The sequence below is a fragment of the Schistocerca gregaria genome, chromosome 2 (genome assembly GCF_023897955.1).
Source record: "Schistocerca gregaria isolate iqSchGreg1 chromosome 2, iqSchGreg1.2, whole genome shotgun sequence".
Classification (NCBI taxonomy): domain Eukaryota; kingdom Metazoa; phylum Arthropoda; class Insecta; order Orthoptera; family Acrididae; genus Schistocerca; species Schistocerca gregaria.
Genome location: NC_064921.1, coordinates 465937429 through 465959271, shown reverse-complemented (window position 1 = coordinate 465959271; position 21843 = coordinate 465937429). Strand labels below are relative to the sequence as shown.

Here is a 21843-nt window from a genome sequence, read left to right as displayed (position 1 = left end):
CGTCGTCTTCAGATAAAAACACTAGGCAACTCGTTGAAATGTTATTTCAGGATGACGTTGTCGCTTGTCTGATAATCAGAGAAGTGCTGTTACATTGATGTCTTTTCGCCTATGTCTCTGCATTGCTACTAAGACTTTGTCTGCAAAAAACTTAATTCTACAGTTTCCCTCGTTAAAACGTATGTCTAATAGTTAGATGTTCTTTATTGAAATAAGCTGTGTCTCCTGGGTCACACCAGATGGCGAGCACCTCAGGAGTCGCTACAAGTCTCGCCTGGGTAAGGAATGGCAAACACAGCTTTTCCGATCTAACTGCTAGTGAGTGACTATAACCGTAAGCTCTTGGCACGCTTCAGCGACCACCCTACGTCACGGCTGTGGTGCGTTACATATCAGAGCGAATGGGAACATTGACTTAATGCTCGGATCCAGGGGATCGTACAGATCTCTATTGAAGAAAGAACCATGGGTTTAGCGCCATTGATCTATGTCAACCACTCGGGAAAACGCGTTTTTAGGAGTCAAGATTGTGCAACCTTCACAGAGAAGATGAAAACTCAAGACATTAGTATTACTTATTTTGAGATAAAGAAGCTATAAACTATTCAAAAACAGCCCACTTTCATTTTGTCATTCGCTTCTCTGGCCAAATTGACGAATCGGAAAAAGAGTGTTTACAGACTTCAGCTGTTAAAGTAAGTGCGTATGCATTGGTGGACTTACATCTAGATTAGTAGTCACCAGGTCATCAACACACACTGCCAAAACATTATGACCACTGACCACTGTCTGCCGCGAGACTGAATGCCGCCTGGTTTCATCGCGGGACAGTGACGCGGTAAGGACAGTATAAAACCAGAGCAGAGACAAATGGGGTCTCATGCCAGCGACGATGCGCGTCGCGAAAGGAGAAATGACAAGAGAGTTTTACAAAGGCCGCCTGTGAACGAGCATTTCGGGAACGGCAGTGAATAATCGTGTGCTACTGTTCTGAGAATTATGGAAAGAACGGTGAAACCGCGAGTGGGCGATGAGATGGTGAACTTCCATGTCTCATCACGAACCTGGAGGTCGGAGGGTTGCTCGCTCTGTGAAGCAGCATATGCGGCTCTGTGAAGCAGCATATGCGGCAATCTTTGGCACATCTGATAACAATGTACAATGCTGGAGCAGGAACAAGTGGTTAGGAGCACACAGTCCAAGCACATTGTTCAACATGGCTTGTCACAGCAAACAACCCCTACATATTCCCTTATTGACCTAACGACATTGTCCATTATGACTGCATTGCGCACAGGACACCTGAGGTTAGACTACAAATCAATGTAAAGTGTCGCCTGGTCCGATGAACGACGTTTCTTACTGCACTAGGTCTACGGTCATGTCTGGGAATGTCTGCTCGGAACATGCAACATACACCGGGCACATGCTGGTGGGGGCTGTGCTATACGTGGGGGACATTCACTGGGGCTTCCAACGGAACCTATAGGCGGATAACTGTCCATGTCACAAGACTAGTGTCGAGCAGTAGCGGTTTGAGAAACCTGGTAATGAACTCAGTCACGCCTTGGTCAACAAATTCGCCTGATATGAACTCGAGGGAACACATCTGGGACACAAATGTCGCCAGTTCTGCGCCCACAAACCACTGGCCCGCAGTTTAAGGCACCTGCGCATAGACATCTGGTGCCGAACACTTCCCGAAACCTACCAAGGACTTTTCGAATGCATACCACACAGAATCGTTGATGCACTGCATTCCACTGATGGACCAACATACTATTAAGCAGGTGGGCGTAATGTTCGGGCTCATGAGTGTAGGATATAGGCAATTGTACATCTCTGACCACCCAGGTTTCCCTTCAGTCTGACCGAGAACAATCAGAGAGTCTGTGCCCAAATATGAAATCACATTTCTATTCGTCGGAGAGAAAAAGGTTGATAAACACAACCGCTAAAAGAAACTTTTCGAAGCCCTCCGACGTCGTTGCTCTGGTTCTATGTTTCGAACCAGAGATTGACCAAATCACAAATGAAATATATACTGAAGAGTGTTCTAAGGTGTCAGCAACCTCTCCAACAACCCTACAGCTGTCGCTGCATTTCCGCTTTTACAGAAAGATGAGGAGGACAAAGTAAATCCTCGTTGTACAGTGGAGTAAATGGTTTCAAGGCCATGTGAACGAACTGCTTCTGTTCACGACAAAATCATTTTAAATATTTCACGCCCCTGTTTTAAGGGATTTTAGCCTTCAGAAGAAGGACGAACTGGGGGGGGGGGGGGGAGGGTTCTCCATTTGGACCAGTCCTCTGTAGTCGATGCATAACATCTTTCTTCTTGCCTTCAGCAGCAATCTGCAAACACTGGCTTCCACAGGGCATCAGATAACTGTTCCCTTCGGTGTACCTTTAAGGAACAAACTGGACAAGCGGTTCCCACTAACCTCACCACACTTTTCTCCCACTCATTACTGGTCCATGGGGATTTTAATGCGCTCTATGTGCTATGGGGATTCTTACTGCCACGTGCCAACAGGGTAGAGTAATTGACATGGTCTTGCCACCAAAACATGGAACAGCACAAACCTCAGTATTGTTACAGTGTCATTCTCCGCCATCAGTCTTAGCTTCTTTCTATTAGCTACATCTGTACTTTGCAAACAACTTTGAAGTACATGGCACGGGGTGCTGCACACTGCAGCACTAATTAGTCTCTTTCCCCTTCGTGGGGTGTGGGAAAGATTGCCTGTATGCGTCTGTTCACGATGTGGCTAGTCTACTCTTGCCTTAGAAATTTCTACAGGAGTGATACGTAATATTCCTGTATTACGTATGTCTTCAAGCGCCTACCAGTTCAGGTTTTTCAGTATCTCCGTGACGCTGTCCCATTGGTTGAATAAATCAATCATTTGTGTTGCCCTTCTTTGTATACACTGCCCATCCAGATCGCTATGACCACTCACCTAATGGCCAGTATGTTCACCTTTGGCAGGGATAACAGCGGAGATGCGTCGTGTCATGGAAGCAATGAGGCCTTGGTAGGTCGCTGGAGGTAGTTGACATCAAATCTGCACATACAAGTCACCTAGTTCCCGTAAATTCTGGGGAGGTGGCTGATGAGGTCTGACGCCATGTTCAATCACATTCCAGATGTGTTCATTCAGATCTGGTGAGTTGGGGGACCAGTACATCTACTGTAGATCACCAGTTTGTTCCTCGAATCACTCCATCACACACTTCCGGCCTTGTGACATGGCGCATTATCTTACTGAGAAATGCCTCTTCCATCGGGAAATATGACCGTCATGAAGGGGTATACGTGGTCTGCAACCAGTGAACGGTACTCCTTGGCCATCATGACGCCTTGTACGAGCTTCACTGGGCCCATGGATTCCCATGTGAATGATCCCCAGAGCATAATGGAGCCGCCACCAGCTTGTCTCCGTCCTGAAGTACAAGTGTCAAGGAGCTATTCCCCTAAAAGACGACGGATTCACGCCCTTCCATCGGCATGATGGAGAAGGTATTGGGATTCATCAGACCATTCAGTGCTCTACCACTGCGCCAATGTTGAGTGCCGATGGTCATGTGCCCATTTCAGTCGTAGTTGCCAATGTCGTGGTGCTAACATCGGCACGTGCATGGGTCTTCGGCTGCTGTGGCCCATCATTGGGAGTGTTCGGTGCACTGTTTGTTCACACACACGTGTACTCTGCCCACCATTAAAGTCTGATGTTAATTCCGCCACAGTTTGCCACCTGTCTTGTGTTACCAGTCTGCCCAGTCGACGATGTCCAATATCTGTAACGAGGGGTGGCCGCCCAACCCCAAGACGTCTGGACATGGTACCACCTTGGTTTCGCCATGTGCAGAAGACACTCACCACAACACTCCTCGAACACCCGACAAGTCGTGCTGTTTCCAAAATGCTCGTGCCGATCCTCCAGGTCATCACAATCTGCCCTCGGCAAACTCAGGTACATCGCGCCTTCCCCATTCTACGCACGGACAGCACACTCACCGATACTACATGCAGCATGCTTGTGTCTGACTAGCAATCGTATCTCGCTAGGTGACACTGCTATCGCCTGGACGAATTGATATCGATAGTAGGACGGTGGTGATAATGTTCTGGCTGACGAGAGTTTGTTAAATATCCCTAGTTAGTCGTATTTTGTGCCGGTTCCACACACTTGGAATATTCTAGACTGGATTGCGTAACTGTTTCGTAAGCAATATCTTATGTGGACTCATTGCATTTCCCTAGCATTCTAACAATAAACCGAAGTCTGTCGTCTTTTATGCGACTGAGCTTATGTGATCATTCAATTTCATATTCCTACAAAATGTTAGACCCAAATATTTGTATGAGTTGACCGATTACAACTGTGACATACTGTGGAAGCAGGATACTACTCAGTTACGTTTTGTACACTCTCTTTACATCACACACATTTCTGTGGGGGAAATGGTCACTAGATTGTGATCCAATATAGAAACTGAAGTACTGTATTAAACATGACGATATAGTGGATATATTTGACTAGTAGTGGTACAGGGTACCCTCCGCCATGCACCGTACCGTGGCTTGCGGAGTGCCTATGTAGATGTAGATTTTAGTATATTGCTATGGTGATTTCCGTCCTAGCAGAGTCAGCGCAACTAGCGAGCACTGTTCTTGGTTTGTTTCAGGGTTTCCTGTATGTAGCGATGCTGCTGCTATATGAGGCGGCAGTCTCAGGAGAGACCACCACAGCACCCTCCCACCGCTGCCCGCAGGCTTGTGACTGCTCATCAGACGATGGTACACATGTTACAGTAAGTTTACGACAACGCAATGCCGTACAGAATACTGGTACCCACGGAATTACAGTTTGAAACGTATATGGTAACTGAGTGCGGTAAACGCTTCCTTCTGTCTTAGTGATTGCACGTAGCCTTCTGTGTTCCAAGATCCCAGTTTACCATACGTATGTAGTAGTCAGGTAGCACTTTAAGAATTGTAACGCAAGTAACTGAAAACAGTCACGGGTAAGTTCACTATACGTCTTACGGAAAACTTATTCTCGTTTCCAGAACGGATGCTTCACTGTGCAAAAGAGTGTGCGCCAATTTGAAGTTTCTTGTCAGATTAAAACTGTGTGCCTGAGGGGAACTGGGTAGGAGCACTGTTCGTGACTGGCAAGGTTTCAGGTTCGACTGCCAGTCCGATACTCAGCTGTTATCTCCCAGGAAGTTTCAATTGCAATCAAGACTATAGTATGACTGGCAAAGGTAATGTTAATCAGAACACTAGGAGGAGTTGTGGTCTAAATAACAAGAGATTTATTCATTCTTAACATCACAAGACAGAAAAATGACTAAAGAAGCGTCACACAAACATTTTTGCAAACGCTTTCACTAATATGCGGTCTATGGCAAACAAAGTGATCAGCTGGGGATCATCACAAGACCCTAACCAGAACTGATCGCTCTACCTGACTTCATACACGTGAATCCGTCTTATGACCCAAAAACTACGCTACTGTCAAGCATCTATACTCTACTATTCCACAAAGAAAAATTTGGTTCCAAAGAACATGGTGCTGAGAACCATATATTGGAACCCTACGGAATAGCAGCGAATACTATATATACCCTTCTGCAGGTCAGGGCAGCACACCACGATGCGCTCGGCGACTGGAGTCGTGGACGGCAGTAATTTGTTGTTAATGGCGCGCGCCTGCAAAAATGCAAGTACGTGGTCTCGCGTTTAGCGAAGTCGGAATACAGATACTTCCCTACGAGCCTCTGAAACCCCGGTGTATTCCAGTGTGCAGGTGGACCCATTTGCTGGTCTGCCAAACCAATTTGACTCCGTGCCCTGACTGCTTGACAGAATATGTCAAATGTTTAGACGGCTGACTAAAAGAAGTACACCCACACATCACTCGTTGTGTGCGTTATGCTAGGAGCAGTACCTTTGAGAGTTCAGATGGTAGCTGGCACAGGCCCTAAGTGACATACGAGCAAAGGACAAAAGTCTCACTGTTTAGGTAAAGACTTGCAGTTCTTTACTAGCTAAGCGCCAGTACAGGAGTGGCCTCTTCTCTTTATCTCAGGTTTCCTTGCCAGAACGGCAGCATAGCACATGTACATCTTAGACTACTTCCACTTTATTACAAGCCAATAACGAGTTGGAGCGCGGCATTAGAAGCTGGGAGACCGCTCCTTGCTCTGCATACCCAGATTTGACCAACCAGCTACTTTAAAAATTAATTGGGAGAAAAGGAAACAAGATTAAGCTTCGTGGCCTCTTTCCATGCATTTATGCTGTCTTTTTGCTAAAAACATGACATGGATGGAACCACAGCCCTCCATAAAAAGATCGTTATCTCTGCCGTTGCGTCCATTTCGAACTTTCCAAAGAACAGCCATAGGCTTGCTAAAAGCCTCAAGTCTTCACAAATATGTTTTGTAGCAGAGTCTGGACGTCTGGGCGCCACTGACCTGTCCCACGAAAGTTCGCAGAAACACACAATCGTCTCATCGGCTTCCTGCCTAACAAGGGTCCATCCTCTGCTTTATTGCCGGTCATCAGTGCTCTGCCCATAGCAGCAGCAACTCCTCCTCGGCGCTAGTCAGCCGACGTGGACGTGGCCGCTGGCCGACCGGCGCCATCAAACATGTCTGCACAATGAGACCGAGTGACTGGGCAGTCCACAAATATTTTTACCCAGGTTCTGCAGAAATAACGCTCCCCTCGACCCTCAGCCGCTGTATGCTTTTACTGCAGTCGTTTAAATCGGCACCCTCTTCCTTTGAACGCAGGTAAAGCTTGTACGAGGTCCATGACCAAGGAATTCATTGCTAGCGCACTCGATCAGATGTAATTTCGATGGATTGCTCACGCGCTGCCTGCCACATGTAAGCTGTAAGAGAATCTCAGACCAGAGAGCAGTGTTGGCTGCAGTAGGAACTGTGTGTCAGTAGGAGTAAGTTGTAGCAAGTAGTCTAGTGTATCGAGTTGGCTGGGCCGGTCGTGGGGAGCGATGGCGGTGCCTGAGCGATTTAGTATAAGGTAAAAGCAACCTCGCGCATATGTGCTATTGTTATGTCCCATGTAATTTTTTTAAATCTCTTAATAATAATCTTTCTTATAAAAATTAAATTTTGACAATCATTCATCTCAATTTAAAGCATTTACTAATTTCGCCAATCCACGGTCATCCCGATTATTGTAAAGAAAATCAATTGTTTCTTATTATACATGACAAATCTATCGGCCAGCATTGCACTAGGTTGTGCCAGAAAAAATTCTTATAGGAGCAGATATATACGCGTTATCTGGCGGCTTCATTGAGGTAAGAATTTTCAATTTGTCCAGAACGATGTTTCAGGGCCATAACGCAGCACTGCTGACGTCCAAGATTTAACAGTTTAGATTCACAGTCAGTTAATTATTGAAAGGTTATATATGACTCATATTCTTTATTAGGAGGTTAGTCATACTGTATTACTGGTAGGTTACAGATTTTTTTTATTGGGAAGTTACGCTAAATATGAATGGTATACATATTTATTTTTTACTGTTGGGAGGTTACACCTGTTTTTTTATAAGAAAGATTATTATTAAGAGATTTTTTTTAAACATTTACATGGGACTTGATATAACAATAGTACAAATGCGCGAGGCTGCTTTTACCTTACACTATATCGTTCAGGCACCGCCATCGCTCCCCACGACCGGTCCAGTCAACTCCATACACCCGACTGCTAGCTACTACTTACTCCTACTGCCACACAGTTCCTACTGCTGACAACACTGCTCTCTGGTCCGAGATTCTCTTACGGCTTACACATGGCAGGCAGTGCGAGAGCAATCCATCGAAAGTACATCTGCTCGAGTGCGCTAGTAATAAATTCCTTAGTCATGGACCTCTTACAAGCTTACCGCTATTCCTTCACTAGAGCACACAAGCAAGAGCGTTAACTACTGCCAACCATTTCATCATATGAAAGAAGTCAGATCGTATACAGGTATAGCAACCAAGTAATAAAGATCATCTTCTCTAAGAACATCAACACATATGGCAGGCAGTGCGTGAGCAATCCATCGAAATTACATCTGCTCGAGTGCGCTAGCAATAAATTCCTTAGTCATGGACCTCTTACAAGCTTACCGCTATTCCTTCACTAGAGCACACAAGCAAGAGCGTTAACTACTGCCAACCATTTCATCATATGAAAGAAGTCAGATCGTATACAGGTGTAGCAACCAAGTAATAAAGATCATCTTCTCTAAGAACATCAAGAAGTGTAACACCAGATCAGAAGTGAGAGTGCCCGGCAATCTCTCAATAGTATCCCAGTGAGATTCAAGTGTGTACATACATAAATCTCTTCTCTGATTATACTCTTACAGTTTATCTGTGACAAATGTCGTACTAAACCACTCATCCTTGAATAAGAATTACCATAATTGATAGGCATCACCTGAAAATGTGGCATCTATTTTAGGCGAAATTAGTTTCTATTTTCGGTTAAATTAGCATCTACTTTTTTGGAAATCATTAGACAGAAATTTAAGGGAATGTGCACTGTTAGTGCTCAGAGTTGCATTGTAGTTGTACAAGATATGCTCTCTTCCGATCACCCTCTGTACCGGGTGATTCAGAAGGAAAGAAGACGTTTCAGTAGTTTATTACAGACTGTAAAAGATAGCAAACCATGGCGCATGATGGTGAATAATGAAAGTTCTAAATTTTGATAGGGCTGCGCTGTTATTTTGTGGCAACATGGCAACTACACCACAACAGAAATCTTTCGTATGTTGTAATTTGCATGAAGTCAAGCCATTGTTAATGTCCAAAGTGCATCCTGCTGTCAATTCAGGAAGTAGCTGCCTCCGCAAAAGCAGATTTATGACTGGCATACAAAATTCTTGGAAGTTGGATGCATATACAAACGGAGAAGCAGTTGTCGGCCATGCAAGTCTGATGAAATGTCGAGGATATCTGATACGTATTCTTAAGGAGTCCTCGGAAGTCCACAAGACGGGCAGGCTAAAATTATCAGCTTTCTCGAACAACTATGTGGTGTGTTCTGAAACAAAAATCATCGCTCCGGTATTGAGCAGAGATGTCGTGGGCACACCCGGAGTTCAGAGGAGCATTGAATAGCACGATAGGTGTGAGGGATCGGCGTTCAGTCGAGCCTGCTCGGCCGACAGCCCCATCCGGCCTCCCAATTACAACGGCTGGCCATGTTGGTGTGGCAGACCGCCTTCCGAAGAGCCTGCTCCCCCCCACCCCCCGCCAGCCACTTACAAAACCCGACCTCCGTCCATCGACTCAGCGATGGAAGATGAGTATGACAAAGTCGACATGCTGGTGCACGATGCACCTGCCACGTTACTCCCAACAGAAGAGTGGGCGCGCGGGAAGATGGCCAGCATTCTGTTCCGTCTCGATGGTGAACGGCACAAAGGGTCGGGAACTGGAGCACATTCTGGCGTCAGAAAGGAAGAAGAGGAGTCACCTCGTTGTCTCTACCATTGGCAGCAGAAGGCGCACCATTGCCAATGACAGCGTGGCAGGGCTCGCCTGTATCATCGTCACATCTCGGCAGGTGGCCAGGAACAGCATGACATCCTCCCCACTGCCCACAACTACTGCCAACCACTTCAAAGTGCCAGATGACGCCAAGACGGTAGTCACCACCTACGCAGCAACAGACCACGGCCGCTGCTCAAGGAGACGACTCTGCAGAAGAGAATGCGACCTACTCCGGATCTGCAAACACAGCAAGTCGGTCGCAGCGTGGCTATTGCCTATAGTCTTTGAGATGCAGACTATTAAAAGGGGCTCGTACAGAGTCTGAAGCAACCTCGTGCATGTGCAAGCTGTGAATACAGAAGCTTTAATTAAGGTGATGGGTGAGGCATCAAACCAATGAATATGTTGGTGCACACACACAGCTGTCCCAGAGAGGCTTCTCAAGATAGTCTTCCCCAGAACACCTGAAAGATAGGCGAGCTCGAATGAACTTCACCATAAGAAACGTGACTTTTGTGAAATTGCATATCATGCACAAGGAGTCGACGTCTAAGCTGGTGATCGCCGCCGACACCCCAGAGAACACGCTGCTCTACCTGATTTAGAGGATGGCAAACAAAGTTCACAGTTGAAAACTTCAATCAGGAGAAAAGCTTGGTGCAGTGCTTCTGCCGCCAGGGTATGAGGAATGTTGCCCGCCACTACTCTTTCCCCGAGGTATGTTTGAAGTGTGCTGGAGGCAGAATCTGTCTGTTCCCCAGGACACACACCCCAAAGCATGCAAACTGTGGCTGCCCACATGTGGCGAGTTACCGTGGCTGTACGGTAGTTAAGGCCACCGCAGCTCACCAACTTAGGCAGCCACCCAAACAGTAGGCCGATGCTGGCCGCTGTCGCTGTCGCTGCTTCCACCACCCCCGCCCAAGGGGGCACCAAACGACAGCGTGTCCACTCCACAAAGCGCGTCAGAGACACACCTGAAGACAGCGCATCAGTCCACCAGAACAAAACGATGGGAACTCCATTATCAGGGCACTGGAGGGAGAGCTGGAATTCCAAAACACATAGTGATGAAATGCCTGTAATAGTAAAATGTGGCGCCTAAGCTATAAACCTGAACTAAGGAACAATGGAAGAATGACATTTGCTCAGATGAATCTCGTTTGGCATTGGCAGAGCTTATGTCCCAATAGAATGTGGCGGGGGTTTGGTGCTGATTTGAGCAGCGACATGGTGGTATTCCATGAGCCACAAGGTTACTCTGCAAGGTCGCAATTACTGCCAAGGATTATGTGGCGATTCTGCCTCATTAAGACCATCCCATCGTAAAACATTTGTTGTCCAATAGCGATGCTTTGTTGCAAGACGACAGGATCCCGGTTCACACAGCTCGCATCATCCAGGACTGGTTTTGTGAGCACGAAGATGAAATGTCCCATCTCCCCCTAGCACCACAGTCACCAGATCCCAATATTATTGAGCCTCTGTGGTCTACGTTGGAGAGAAGGGAGCATGATCGACATCCACCTCCACTATCGTTACCTGAACTTGCCACTTTTTTTACAGGAAGAAATATTTAAGATGCTCATGAGAACCATACAGGACCTGTATTTATTCATTCCAAAACGACAGGAAGCTGTTTTGAATGCCAACGGCTTTCCCACAACGTATTAGGCATGATAATGTGTTGTGTTTCAGTGTTTCCATATTTTGTCGTAGTCCCCCCACCCCTACACACACACACACACACACACATACTGGGGAGGCATTACAGCCCTTTCTTAACACAGTTCATGAAGTTTTAAATTCGTTTTCACTTAGCCTCTCCAGTTAGAATTCGATGAACACGTCTCTGCTGCTCTGACTACACAAACCTGTGACGAAGTGCGCGGCTTTCCTCTGCACTTGCTGTGCCCGCAGGTGGTGTGCGATCGCGGTGGTATGTCCGGCTCCGTGCCCACGGGCGAGATGCCCGCCGCCCTGGTACGACAGCTGCGCATTGTCGCTCCCGCTCGCGGACCACCCAATCACCTCACCATCGGGCCTCTCTTCCACAACTTCTCCAGCCTGCTCTCGCTCGTCGTCACCAATTCCGGAGTGCCTGCTCTCGGCTCCAGGTCCTTCGTCGGACTCATCGCGCTCCAAGTAAGTACAGTTAGAATAGGCATTTGTTACCAATATTTTAAGGTAAGAAGACTATTAAATACGTTTAAGGTAAGAAGCACCCGTAGTCTATCGGTAGTGTCTTTGACTAATAATCAAAACTTCCTCTTTCCCGGGTCGTACACCGCTACCACTTAAATTCAGTATAAAAATCAAGCAAAGGCGGCTGAAGGCTTCCGGCAAAAGAAGTCACCCTTATTCTGCCAACAGCCTTGCCGAAGAGAGCGGAGGAGACTGAGTTCCAGCGCAGTCTCTTGCCCTGAGGGTGGGAAACTGCCCCATAGGCGGAAGAATAAGCAATGATCAACGGCGTGAGTACGCAGAAGGCAATGGGAAAACTGCATTAAAGACACGTAACGCGTGTCCACAGGACATGTGGGCTTTAATTGGTCTCTCCATTGGCATAAAGCTCCAGACTAGTCCGCCAGTCGGATCTCCGAGAGATGACTGCCAAGGGGAAGATGCCTGTGAGAAAAGAGGATTACGTTCTACGAGTCGGGGCGTGGAATGTCGGAAGTTTGAACGTGGTAGGGAGGCTAGAAAATCTGAAAAGGGAAATGCTGAGGCTCAGTCTAGATACTGTGGAGGTCAGTGAAGTGAAATGGAAAGAAGACAAGGTTTCTGGTCAGACGAGTATAGGGTAATACCACCAGCAGCAGGAAACGGCTTAACGAGAGTGGGATTCGTTATGGATAGGAAGGTAAGGCAGAGAGTGAGTTCTACATTTACGTGGATACTCTGGAAATCGCACCCAAGTGCTTGACAGAGGGTTCATCGAATCACCTTCACAATAATCCAGTATTATTCCACTATCGAACAGCGCGCGGATACAACCGAACAACTGCACCTTTCCGTGTGGGCTCCGATTTCCCTTATTTTATCAAAAATGTTTCAAACGGATCTGAGCTCTATGGGACTTAACTGCTGTGGTCATCAGTCCCCTAGAACTTAGAACTACTTAAACCTAACTAACCAAAGGACATCTCAGACATCCATGCCCGAGGCAGGATTCGAACCTGCGACCGTAGCGGTCGCGAGGTTTCAGGCTGTAGCGCCTAGAACCGCTCGGCCACTCTGGCCGGCCTCCCTTATTTTATTGTGGTGATCGTTTCTCCCTATGTAGGTCGTCCTCAACAAAATATTTTCGCACACGGAGGAGAAAGCTGATGGTGGGAAGATTCCACCGCAACGAAAAACGCCTTTGTTTTAATGATGTCCAGCCCAAATCCTGTATCATTTCAGTTACACACTCTCCCTATTTCGCGATATTACAAAACGTGCTGCTCTGCTTTGAACTTTTTCGATGTACTCCGTCAATCCTATCTGGTAAGGATCCCACATGCGCAGCAGTATTCTAAAAGAGGACGGACAAGCGTAGTGTAGGCAGTCTCTTCAGTAGATCTGTTACATTTTCTAAATGTCCTGCCAATAAAACGCAGTCTATTGTTTGCCTTCCCCACAACATTTTCTATCTGTTCCTTTCAATTTAGGTTGTTCGTAATTGTAATTCCTTGGTATTTAGTTGAATTTACGGCCTTTAGATTTGACTGACTTATCGTGTAATTGAAGTTTAATGGATTCCTTTTAGCGCTCATGTGGATGACCTCATACTTTTCGTTATTGAGGGTCAATTGCCAGTTTTCGCTCTATTCAGATATGTTTTCTTAACAGCTTTGCAATTTGGTTTGATCTTCTGATGAGTTTACTAGACGATAAACAGTTTCATCTGCAAACAACCTAAGACGGCTGATCAGATTGTCTCCTAAATTGTTTATCTAGATAAGGAACAGCAGAGGACTTGTAACACTTCCTTGGGGAACCCCAGAAATCACGTCTGTTTTTCTTCCCTCATTTACTACGAACTGTGACCTCTCTGACAGAAAATCACGAGTCCAGTCACATAACTGAGACGGTATTTCATAAGCACGCAATTTCACTAAAAGCCGCTTTTTGTTACTGTATCAACACACAGAATCAATTTGAAATACCCTGTCAATGGCACTCAACACTTCGTGTGTGTAAAGAGCTCGTCGTGTTTCACAAGATCGATGTTTTCTAAATCGGTGTTGACTGCGTGTCAAACAGTTTTCTTCGAGGTAATTCATAATGCTCGAATACAACATATGTTCCAAAATCCTTCTACGAATCGATGTTAATGATATGGGCCTCTAATTTAGTGGATTACTCCTGTTACCTTTCTTGAATATTGGTGTGACCTGTGCTACTTTCCAGTCTTTGGGTACGGATCTTTCATCGAGCGAACGGTTGTATATGATTGTTAAGTATGGTGCTATTGCATCAGCATACTCTGGAAGTAACCTAATTGGTATGCAATCTGGACCAGAAGATTTGCTTTTACTAAGTGATTTAACTTGCTTCACTACTCCGAGGATATCTACTTCTACTTTACTCGTGTTGACAGCTGTTCTCGGTTCGAATTCTGGAATATTTACTTCGTCTTTTGCGAAGGCATTTCGGAAGGCTGTGTTTAGTAACTCTGCTTTGGGAGCACAGTCTTCGATAGTATCTCCATTGCTATCGCGCAGAGAAGGCATTGATTGTTTCTTGCCGCTAACATACTTCACATACGACCAGAATCTCTTTTGATTTTCTGCCAGGTTTCGAGACAGTTTCGTTGTGGAAACTGTTTAGACATGTCGCATTGAAGTCTGCGCTAAATTTCGAGATTCTGTAAAAGATCGCCAATCTTCGAGATTTTGCGTCTGTTTAAATTTGGCATGTTTGTTTCGTTGATTCTGCAACAGTGTTCTGAACAGTTTTGTGTGCCAAGGAGGATCAGTTCCGTTTATTTATTTGGTATAAATTATTCCTTTTATTTATTTGGTATAAATCTCTCTATTGCTGCCGATAATATTTCTTTGAATTCAAGCCACATCTAACCTACACTCACACTGTAATTTTGATTTGAAAGGAGTGGAGAATGTCTCTCAGGAAGGCGTCAAGTGAATTTTTATTTGCTTTTTTGAATAGGTATATTTGTCGTTTCTTTTTGGAGGAATTGAGGGTTTCAATATTCAATCTCGCTACGACAACCCTGTGTTCACTAATCCCTGTACCCGTTTTGATGCTCGATATTAATTCAGGATTATTTGTTGCTAAGAGGTAAAGCGTGTTTTCGCAACAGTTTACTATTCGAGTGGGCTCATGGTTCAAATGGCTCTGAGCACTATGGAACTTAACATCGGAGGTCATCTGTTCCCTTGGCTTAGAACTACTTAAACCTAACTAACCTAAGGACATCACACACATCCTTGCCCAAGGCAGGATTCGAACCTGTGGCCGTAGCAGTTGCGCGGTTCCGGACTGCAGCGCCTGGAACCGCTCGGCCACTGCGGCCGGTCGTGGGCTCATGACTTACTTCTTGAAATAATTTTTAGAGAACGCGTTTAGCACAATTTCGGATGATGTTTTATGTATACCTCCGGAATTAAACATGTACTTTCGCCAAAATATCGAGGGTGAATAAAAGTCACAACCAACTATAGTTGTATGATTGGGGTACGTGTTTGAAATCAAACTCGAGTTTTCTTTGAACCTTTCGGTAATTGTATCTTCTGAATTGGGAGGTCAGTAAAAGGATCCAATTATTATTTTATTCCGGTTGCCAATACTATCTCACCGGACCTATGTACTTCAGTTTCGCGACAAGATAAAGTACTTCTAGCCGGCCGCGGTGGTCTCGCGGTTCTAGGCGCGCAGTCCGGAACCGTGCGACTGCTACGGTCGCAGGTTCGAATCCTGCCTCGAGCATGGATGTGTGTGATGTCCTTAGGTTAGTTAGGTTTAAGTAGTTGTAAGTTCTAGGGGACTAATGACCCCAGCAGTTAGTCCCATAGTGCTCAGAGCCATTTGAACCATTTTTTAAAGTACTTCTAACAACAACAAACACGCCACCACCAACTGTATTTAGGCTATCCTTTCGGAACACTTATTTCCTCGCAAAAATTTCGGCCTGAACGTATCTCCGGTTTTAGCCAGAGAACGTTGTGCTCGTTCCCCTCAATATTGCGTCAGTGCCATCACTAGCAGAGGTTGCAACAGCTTTCGGTCGGTCCCAAGTGATGTCATCAGTGACAACACAAAACTTGTCACAGTGCTTACTCACTTGGGTGAACATGCGGATGAGATCAGCTATATCAACCTCGCTCCATCTGCGGACAATAAATACAGTCTACTAAAACAGCACTCCTCTGCTGACTTAACCGCTGCACCGAGGGACAGTTACACCGTGTCACCCATAATGAAGGTTTAATGGACAGGTCTCCGTCGCAACTAAGGAGTCGGTTAAGCACTCAATTCGATTTACACCCAGCTCCGGGTGTACGATATTTCAGAACCGGGGGCAAAAAACTTGATAGTGCCCCCTCCCCTGGTCCACCTCGAGCGTTTGTGATAGGACGTCAAAATTTAAAAAAAATTCAAAAATATTTTCATTTCGTAGCGCACATCTTTCTGAAGGATTTCATATATAAAACATATATGTTCAAGGAAATGTAAGACATGTTATTTGGCCTTAAGTGTGCCAAAGAGCAGTGCAACGCCTCTTCACACAGCATTCTTCTACTGCACGCCGCTGTATTTCGCTCTGTGGAATTCAAACGTGTTGGGAGTCATCAAACTGATACTCAGGACAGTGGGAATTAAAATGTCCTGTGGTGCCTTTCCTGCTGCCAGTCGACCGGTTTGACATCCTACACCCCCTTTAAAAAACTCAGTTAATACTGGGTGGGATCATTTGTGACCGGGAGAACAAGAACGCTTCAGAAAGCTTTCGCTCTTTATTGCCCATTAGCTAATAACTTCCTCTTTTGTGAGACATCAAATTACATACAAGAAACATAAAAGCAGTAAAGACAAGAGCCAAGCAAGACAGTACAGTCCTTAGATCCCAGCATGCTGGTTGTAGGGGGCAAGAGACCAAACTGCGAGGTCATCGGTCTCATCGGATTAAGGAAGGACGGGGATGGAAGTAGGCCGTGCCCTTTCAAAGGAACCATTCCGGCATTTGCTTGGAGCGATTTAGGGAAATCACGGAAAATCTAAATCAGAGATCAGAACAAATTGCAAAACGATTTAGAAAAGATATCTGAATGGTACGAAATTGGCAATTGACCCTAAATAATGAAAAATGTGAGATCATCCACATGAGTGCTAAAAGTAATCTGTTAAACTTAAGTTACACGATAAATCAGTCTAATATAAAGGCCGTAAAATCAACTAAATAGATATAAATTACAGTTACGAACAATTTAAATTGGAAAGAACACATAAAGAATGTTGTGGGGAAGGCGATGCGTAGGAGGAAGTCGAAGGATGAGTCACAGTGTCTGCTAACATTTTGTCACCGTCCTGTTTTAACGCTTTCATCTTAGGCAGTGAAAGTGTATAGGGAGACTGCCTAATGGGGTCTCGCTCCAATAATTGAATTCAGTACTCTACTTCAATCGTCATACAGGAAAGTAGATGCAACACCTGTTGTGCCTCTTCATTAGGTAAGACTCACCTTAAACTCACAGATTCAGAACACCTGGACGATGAGTATGCTTGCAGAACAAAATCTTTAAAGAGGGGTGAAATCCGAAATAAGATGCCCTTAACATAGTCCAACACTAACCAAGATTTTCCTATAAGATCGCACTTTAACAGGAGGTTGTTACACAACCGCTTCACCACAGTGTCCCGAACAGCCCGGGAAAATTCCCCATACGGCAATACACATGCAGTGTGCCCACCAAACCCAATTTTTGCCCATTAACTGCCGTACAGCTCCCTACAGTGCGCTGTACCTTGGGCAGATTACAAATACATCGATACCTGGAATACTACCGGTATTCCAACAAGGACATAATACTTCCAGAGTCGAGCAAGGCATAACTGGCTCATAGTTGAGGTAAGTGCAATCGAAAGGTAAAGAAGGACCTTTAACACCTGCCACCTTGTTACAAGCTCACGGAAAGTATGTGAAGCTGAGTGCCACTTTTACCCTCACGTCAGCTGTTCGAAGGCTACCCTTGGGTAAGCCACCAATTCCGAATAAAATGCCTGGGTTCACTGCAATGATAGCAAAGCCTTTGCACCCTGTTGCCCTTGCCCGAGTTTCTCGGTTTAGCGTTAACTACACGTGCTACGTGCTCATCAGAGCTGTGCCTTGCCTGGGTTAGGTTAGGTTAGGTTAGGTTAGGTTAGGTTAGGTGAGAAACTCCAATGATATTAGTAACCGAAAGAGCTAGGTCTCAGCTAGTTACTGGTTATCTTAAAAAAATGCGAGGAACAATCCTCAATTCCCTGTACAATAACACTGACTACCTGTGTCTCTTATAATTTCACATTGAAAGCGACCATGGTGGCACATACTTCAGTTCTTTACTTAGACATTCCCTGTGTACTGAATGCAGAAAGCATGTGATTAACTATAATAAATCACTCCGAACTCTTTCGGAAAGCCGTTCTCTTAAAATGCGTGTATGCAACTCTCATATGCCACCCTGACTAGCTAGGACAGTCACTTAGTGAAACTTTACGCAAAGGGGGATATCACCTCAAAAGCTACATCCCAAAGAACATTAAAAACACTGATCTACCTTTCCAGGTCGACTGAAAACAACAGATACTTTACTAACAAGGAACAGCATCAATTTCTAAATAATCTATTTATTGTTTTGCACTGAAAAGGACGAAATAACCAGAGTAACACCCCATTTGGGCTCCTGAAACACCTTGGTCCTGATTGGAGTTTTCCATTTTCACACCGCCCTCCAGTCCTCAGCAAGGCCATTATCCCAACAAGTAAATCGCTAACACTGCCTTTTAAAGGAGGATCAGTAGTTACCAAATTTAAATGCTCAGTGTGAGTATTTAAGTCAGTAATCTGCTCCTGAAGCCTATAGGTTTGGGACCAAGAAGGGGAACTGACTTCTAAAACATTTGTATTCTTGCCCAAGTTGCCGAAAGAGGCTAAAAAGCATCCCAACCTGGCACTTACCTCCTCAATATACTCTGGCATAATTTGCACTGGGAGCACAAGAACACCATGAACATAAATCAAGTACATAATCGTCTTCGAATTGGCAATAAATCTTTACCTCGTTCATGAGCTGCTCCTTGCCCAGTACACCCAGCCCAATCATCTGGCGTGGTTCCCTGTCCGTCAGAGAAAACCTGCAAACAACAACCGGTAGTCTCTGAGCTGACGGCAGAATTAACCAAAACCTAAAAATTACGAATATAGAAACAAACAATGCTCAGAAGACCAGAAATCCCAGAAAGTAAACAACAAAAATACACTCGTACTACCAGAATGGTTCCAGTGCATCTTTTCAACTTAACATGTTTGGAATGGCGAGACTGTTGGAGGAGGGGGGAACTGAGCATTTTTTGTTTTAAACATATTTAAATGTATTGGGCCACAAAATTCTTATTACAAATGCAAATTGAGTACCACATAATTGTTGTGAATTAAAGTGATTTCAACTAAGGAATTACTGTTTCAACAGAAAGAACATAAAACAGAACCATTAGAACTTAAGAATATAGGTAACATTTGAATGACCTTTCAAGATACATTTAAGTTTGATCCAAATGTCCTAATAAACAGGTTTAGGTTCAAATGGTTCTGAGCACTATGGGGCTCAACTGCTCTGGTCATTAGTCATCTAGAACTTAGAACTACTTAAACCTAACTAACCTAAGGACATCACACACATCCATGCCCGAGGCAGGATTCGAACCTGCGACCGTAGCAGTCCCACGGTTTCGGACTGCGCGCCTATAACCGCGAGACCACCGCGGCCGGCGCAGGTTTAGGATTCACACAATAGTAGACTTTACGATCAGTAAAAGATTAAAATTCTAAACATAATGGGTGGTATACAGACAGAAGTGATGCCTGTAAGACATGATCACCAACAGCGTGTCCTAAGACCAGTCAAGGATCCCAGCCGCCACCTCTACCAAAACAGCCATGCGCTAGGTAAACCCTGGCCGTGCCGCCACATGCCAAGGTTGGTGGGAGTGACAAGATTATAAATGACTTTTTTAACACACCAAAACTCTTTAAGACAAGTGAGGAAACGTCTATTACAATCCCAGTTTTTAACGAAATTAAAAAAAGAGGGATCCCTCGAGACAGGTTGTAACTTAACAGATTCAACATATCAAAAGGTGGCTTAAATAGCCAAACATCCTTCAAAAAAATTTACTGTATGTTCACTAGTGTGAACATAACATATAAATCCTATCAGCAGGTAAACACGATGAAACAGAAAGGTTTGTCAATAGAAGCCAAAAGCAAAAACTGTTCCATTCAAGAGCGAAGCGGAGTGTAGCATCGCTAGATCGACATGAACACACCAAAGGCGCACTAAGTAACCAATACGGTTATCCGTCGAAATAGAGAAGCATGTGATTCACCACTGAGAGAAAAAAAATTGAGGCTGCCGAATAATGTTCCATAAACTGTGCTACACACTCCAGTGCCTGGACCTGAGGAAAACCACCAATGCACGAGGCACTCACCCTGTCTTAATAAATCCAGGAGCAGCAAGGCTTCTCGATCCTGATAAAACAGCATCAACAGCGACGTCTGGAAAACAGAGGTTGCCATACGCCGCATGTCTTCTGGTCACGGCGTTTCTCCGATGCAGGAACGTCCTCCTTGCCGTGTTTACGCTGTTTCTCCTTACTCGTCCATCGAGCTCCGAAGTCCTTTCGTACTGAGCGCCTCGTAACTAAAACGAATCGCCAGCGACCTCTTTAAAGGGCAAGCACCAGAAAAAATCTCTGCCCGCTACAACAGCACAAAAAAATTGTTCAAATGGCTCTGAGCACTATGGGACTTAACATCTGAGGTCATCAGTCCCCTAGAACTTAGAACTACTTAAACCTAACAAACCTAAGGACATCACACACATCCATGCCCGAGGCAGGATTCGAACCTGCGACGTAGCGGTCGCTCGGTTCCAGACTATAGCGCCTAGAACCGCTCGGCCTACAACAGGACACTCTTAAGCAAAACAGAGCCTCACATCGCAGCACCACAGGCGTACTTGTATCAAGGAACAGCAAATCTTGGTGCCGATCGGGTACTCTCGGCAGCTCCTAGCGCTTCCAGGTGGTAGTCAACGAAAGCTTACCGTTGTTCTCTGTGCACTGTTCGCGTGTTTTGGTTATAGTGCGTTTGTTAACGTTAATGCTGCTCTAATTTGAAAAATGTAAAAAAATAGTTGCAGTTTGTGCTCCACAACGTCTGGCAGTAATAATAGTCCACATCGCCAAATTGCCCAGCGTATAACCAGGCAGTTTCTTAGCCAGTATTTCCTTGTGAAGCAATGGTTCAGTTCATGAATCTTAGTTCACTCAGATTCTGAGGAAGAAATGGAGCTGGTATTATTACATGAGACTACAAAAAAAAAAGAAAGAAAAAAACTCCTAGTGAATTCACTTTGGCGTTTGGGTTTCCTGACAAACGGTTCACTAACTACTCCCGCTAAGATCGGAGTCACTACCGCGAGGTATACAAGCTTGTACGGAAATCTGTCTGTTTTGAAGGTAGCGGTGCCCAAATACCACTTCGTATTGAAGAAAAACTGTTTGTATACTTGAAGTAAGTTTAATGTAAATTTCTTACGAAAATAAGTTAAATGTAAATCATATACAGGGTGTCTCTCCCAAGAGTGGTCAGGCGCATTTTCTTTGGTGTGTCGGCAGGTATCTGCAATTTCGTTTTTGCAATGTGTAATTGGAGTCAGCATAAATTGATCCTACTCTCACGTCTTTCATGCGACGCCCGGCATCGATGGAAAGCATAGGTTTGTATCCCATTACAAACAAAATGGTTTCTAAAGTGGCATTTTACTTGCGCGTTCGACAGAGCAGTCTCAAATTAGTGTAATGCGATTTTAGTTTTATCGATACGTAAAACAGTAAAACACGAAGAATAACCAGTATTCCTGCAGCTACAGCACACCCTGGTCCGCGCTGACTATTGCCGCCGTGCAGAAGCGCTGTTCATTCTCTGCTGGAATACTAATTATACTTCGTGTTTTATTGCCCTTGTTAAAACATATCGATAATAAAATATAGCACTAGACTAATCTGGAACCACTGTAGCGAGTGGGTACGTAAA

General features: G+C 45.0%; 1 protein-coding gene across 2 annotated transcripts in view; it reads left to right on the top strand.

Annotated features, from left to right (window-relative positions):
* The window catches only part of LOC126325997 (insulin-like growth factor-binding protein complex acid labile subunit), a 237027-nt gene that overhangs the window by 118801 nt on the left and 96383 nt on the right, over positions 1-21843 (top strand). For both annotated transcript variants that reach the window (XM_049995471.1, XM_049995470.1), the window contains exons 3-4: positions 4693-4818; positions 11457-11681. In XM_049995471.1, coding sequence (XP_049851428.1) covers positions 4693-4818; positions 11457-11681 — 351 coding nt within the window. The remainder of the gene's footprint in view (positions 1-4692; positions 4819-11456; positions 11682-21843) is intronic.